At 50.3% G+C, this 4,051-nt stretch overlaps 1 protein-coding gene across 1 annotated transcript in view; it reads right to left on the bottom strand.

Moving 5' to 3' along the window:
- Nucleotides 1-4,051, bottom strand: part of MSI2 (musashi RNA binding protein 2) — a gene marked incomplete at its 5' end in the record, with an annotated part of 234,485 nt that overhangs the window by 1,432 nt on the left and 229,002 nt on the right. The window contains 2 exons of the mRNA XM_085302882.1: nt 1,463-1,540; nt 2,795-2,949. Of these exons, the coding sequence (XP_085159008.1) occupies nt 1,499-1,540; nt 2,795-2,949 (197 nt within the window). The remainder of the gene's footprint in view (nt 1-1,462; nt 1,541-2,794; nt 2,950-4,051) is intronic.

Raw genomic sequence — 4,051 nt, 5'->3', positions numbered from 1 at the left:
CGCCGCGGCCGGCCCCGCCAGCTCCGCGGGGATTAATAACAAGGCTCATTTCCTCCCCTCAAAGTCTGCTGCAATTAGTAATGAGCGACATTAAAAGCACTTTCTGTGTTTAAGTCATTAATGGTTGGAGTTCTAGCGCTGGCCAGTAAATGATGGTCACACTGCGACGTGTCGCGGTAAGTGTAAAACGATCACAGCGCATTAACGGGACGAACGCTGCGGCCGCCGCAGCGCTGTTAGTTTGAATCACGACGCTCGGCATCAGTCTGCAGCGCGCTCCGAGCGCCGCCGTGTCGTTACGAAGGCTGCCGGCCAGAAAACCCGGCAGCTCCTCACGGGTCCACCCGTGGACATACACRGACACGTGCAGGTAGGAGCGAGGGTTAGAGCACGGGTGCTTATGCTTTTTTTTTTTTTTTCCCCTTTCCCATAAAAAAAATTACTTGGTGGATCGAATCAATTCATGCAACAATTTCAGGTAATCTTGTGTGCGTATTGGTAGATGAAGAGTAAATGCAAAACTTTTATCCACCAGTATTTACATACAAATCTATTTCTGTACAGTTTAAAGCCTCCAAATGTTTTCCATAAATACTGGCCAGCTCCCAGCCTCACGACTARCTATAATTCTAATTTCACACAATGATTTTGAATGTAAAACATGTGACATTGATCGGGTAATGCTGAGCTAAAGACAGGGAAATACAATTTGTCACATGCATTACATTTGTCTGGGCCGATAAGACCTCTAACGGTGAGCCTGTGTGATTTAACGGGCAAAACTTTTGTTTTTTGTTGATTGACTTTTCTAATCTAYGCTATTCTCAGTGTAGGAATATTTGTTTGCAAAGATGAATATGCCAAAGGCCAAAAAAAATAAAAAAATTTAAACATTTAATTAACTTGAGCTTAGTTCAAAGGGTAGGAAACTGGCAGCGATCCAAGGATGCATTACTCAGGTAATGTCTTTAATTTAATTTGCTTAGGTTTAATTTTTTTTTAATCTTGATAATTGCTCTATGGTTACTAGTTACAGTGTTATCTTTTAGCTTTAATATCTGGTACAGCGCTTAATTAAGAAGGATGGTTTTCCCCGCAACGAAGCCGCGGGGCTCGGCTCTTTGCAGGCGGCTGCCGTCACGGCACGCCTGCGGCACTCGCGGCGCGGCACGGCACGGCACGGCACGGCACGGCACGGCACGGCCGCCGCTCCTGGGGCTCCTCGGCCTCCAGACGGCCGCGCGGAGCGCCGCGAGCGCAGGAAACGGCGCTTTTGGGGGCACCAGCTCCCGATCTGCTTTCCAGTTTCCAACCCTGAGATTGATTTAAATGAAATAAATCACAAAAAGGAATGATTAAAGGCCAAGGAAAGACGAAATGAAGAGTGAGAGTCGTTCACGTAAAGGAAGTATAAGGGAAATGGTAGTTGAGCACAAAGGACAAATGGTATATACTGCAATACCTCCAAGTGAGATGGCAACCACCCATGTGTAACGTTTCAATGGTATCCATTTGTAAAAGCCGTTGCAATCAAAGGCCCCTAAAATTGTACAATTGTTAAGTTCATCAGTGCTCTATACACGGGAACAGATGATTATTAATTTCGGCAAGAAATTATCAAAGGACTCGAAGACTGTGTCGCCAGCATGAACATGTCTCCCGGGAGCGCCGCGGGGCTGGCGGCCGGGGGGCAGAGCCGGGGCGGCGGGCAGGACCGTCGCCCCCGGGCGCCTTCGAACCGGGGCCAGGCGAGAGAGCGCGCCAACCGCGCGCGGGCCTGTGAAAAAGGCCACGGGGCTCGTCGCGGCCACGGGGGAGGAGCCGGGCGGCTGCCAATCTGCACGCCAAGTGCAAGGTAATTCTCCGGAGAAACACGCGTGCAGAAGGTCGGGACAGCAGCGTTTGCACCTCGTGCCCTGCTGCCTGGAAAAACAGCACGTCACCGCGCTCAAGGCGCGCCGCGTTGCAAGAACAAATAGGTCTTTTTCTTTAGGCAAAAACGGGGTGTTTTCAGCGCCGACAGACGGCAGTTTAAATTGATGTGGCTCTTGGCAGAATAACAATATTCCAGCTCTCACAGCGGGACTGACCCGGGGCTTCCCCAGGCGCGCAGGCGCCCGTACGAGCRGCACGGACAGAGCAAGGATTCAAACGTGAGCGCACGAATGGAAAGCAAAAATATTTTAGTTTTTTTTTGGGGGGGAAGGTGTACTTGTTTGTGCTATCAGGATAACAGTGCCCAACGGCAGGAGCTCTGCCTGCGCCGCCGGCTCGGCCGGCCGGGCCGGAGCACCAGCTCCTCCGGGGAGCTGCGGCCGCGCAGCGGGGCTCTGTGCTCCGACGCGTTTGCTCTGCAAGAGCGGAGAGCAAACAGCAATCCCTCAGGGTTGTCTTAAAAAAAAATAAAAAAAAAAAGGAGAAGCCGCCTTTCGGCTGCCGGTTTTCCGTTTCGGAGAGTGACAGCYGCTGCAGAGGTTCAACCACATTCATGCTAACGCACACAGGTAGAACAGCGCGGTCTGGAGGACAGCATGCAGGTTTGTTAAGCGAATCTCCATCGCCCAGCGTTAGTCAGGTTACAGAACCACGCAGCGTTAAAGGAACGTTTTCCCATGACTTGACAACACCGCGGAAGCGGCTTACGTGCAGCGGGCGAGCCGGGAGCAGCGGGAGCGGCGGGGCACYCGGCGAGGAGCGGGGCGCGAGCGGGGCGCGCGAGGACGCCTCCGGCCGGCGTGCCCCCGCCGGGGCCGGGGCCGCGGGGAAGGGCGCGCGGCGCCGGGGCGGTACTCACCGCGATGCCGTGGCCGAAGCCGGAGCCGGGCTGCGGGCTGGCCGCGCTTATGTAGTTGCCCACGCCGGAGTCCTGGCTGGCCGTGCCGTAGAGGTCCGCCACGGGCCCCGGGCTGTTGGCGCCGGGGAAGCCTCCGGGCCGCGCTGCGGTGGAGCCTGCCGGGGAAGCGGGTGCGCCAAAATTCGGTTGAGCACTGTAGCTATTCAAGACTGGTGTGCAGAGAATAAAGCTGGGTATGAGGGCGGACGCCTGGCATGCACCGGTATTACAAAGCCAAACACTAGAATAAACAGCCTAGGCCCAACTTCTAACACTTAACCAAGGCCATGCGATAGGAGAGCAAGTACTCAATAATAGTCAGCCCGGACTACTACGAAGCTTAGAGCTCCAAAAATATATATATGAATATATATAAAAGAAAAAAAACAATCATTCAACACACTACTGCAACCAGAGACTGTAGGTGCTCATTTTCACCAAATTATCACAAAATATAATAGATATTTTTCAACATCTGACTTGATGCTCATGCAGTAGTAACAAGTTCTCTAGGTCTGGGCACGCCGAGACAGCATTCACATCCCATGCAAACTACAAAGGAACTAGTTTGAGACTACACATTGTGGTAATATTGATATTAAAATGTTGACAGCAAATAAATAACTTCAGTCACATCTAGCAAAAAAATCGTTTTTGGATCCATTCGATACTTTTGGAAAAAAACCCGCCCTTTTAAATTAGTAAGCTGTGGAAATCTTTCAATAGTTGTTTTTTTTTTTTAATGGTATGGAATGGAACGGTTTGGATTTTTTTTTTAATATGAGCAAGGAGAGTGTTGTTTTATTTATTTTTGTTTCCTTTTGATTTGGAGAGCGAAGACCTACCTTCGTCTCCAAAACCATGCTTGGGACATCAACCAAAATTAAACAAATAAATAAAGATCAAAAGCAAAAAAGAATTCCAGAGGGTGTATGAAAACTCACCTCCTAACGTGGAAGTAAAAGAAAACTTAAGGTTTTTTCCTCCCTTTTTATGGTCTTTTTTTTTTTTGAGACAGAAAAACAATGTAAATGAGACTAGAGAACAACTTTAGGGATTAAAGCATGTTAGATGATCAGGCTTCTGGCAGTTCTCACAGTCACACTTGGATGTGAAGTTCATGAGAAGTTTCGATGCAGAAGAGGAGTAGCGGGCAAGGATGGAGATGGCTTGCTGGAGCTGGAGAGCCAACGTCACGGGCGCCGGCGGCCGCGGCGC

The sequence above is a fragment of the Rhea americana genome, unplaced genomic scaffold (assembly GCF_003343005.1).
Source record: "Rhea americana isolate MKP2758 unplaced genomic scaffold, rheAme1 scaffold_194, whole genome shotgun sequence".
Taxonomy (NCBI): domain Eukaryota; kingdom Metazoa; phylum Chordata; class Aves; order Rheiformes; family Rheidae; genus Rhea; species Rhea americana.
This window is presented reverse-complemented; position numbering and strand designations above follow the sequence as displayed.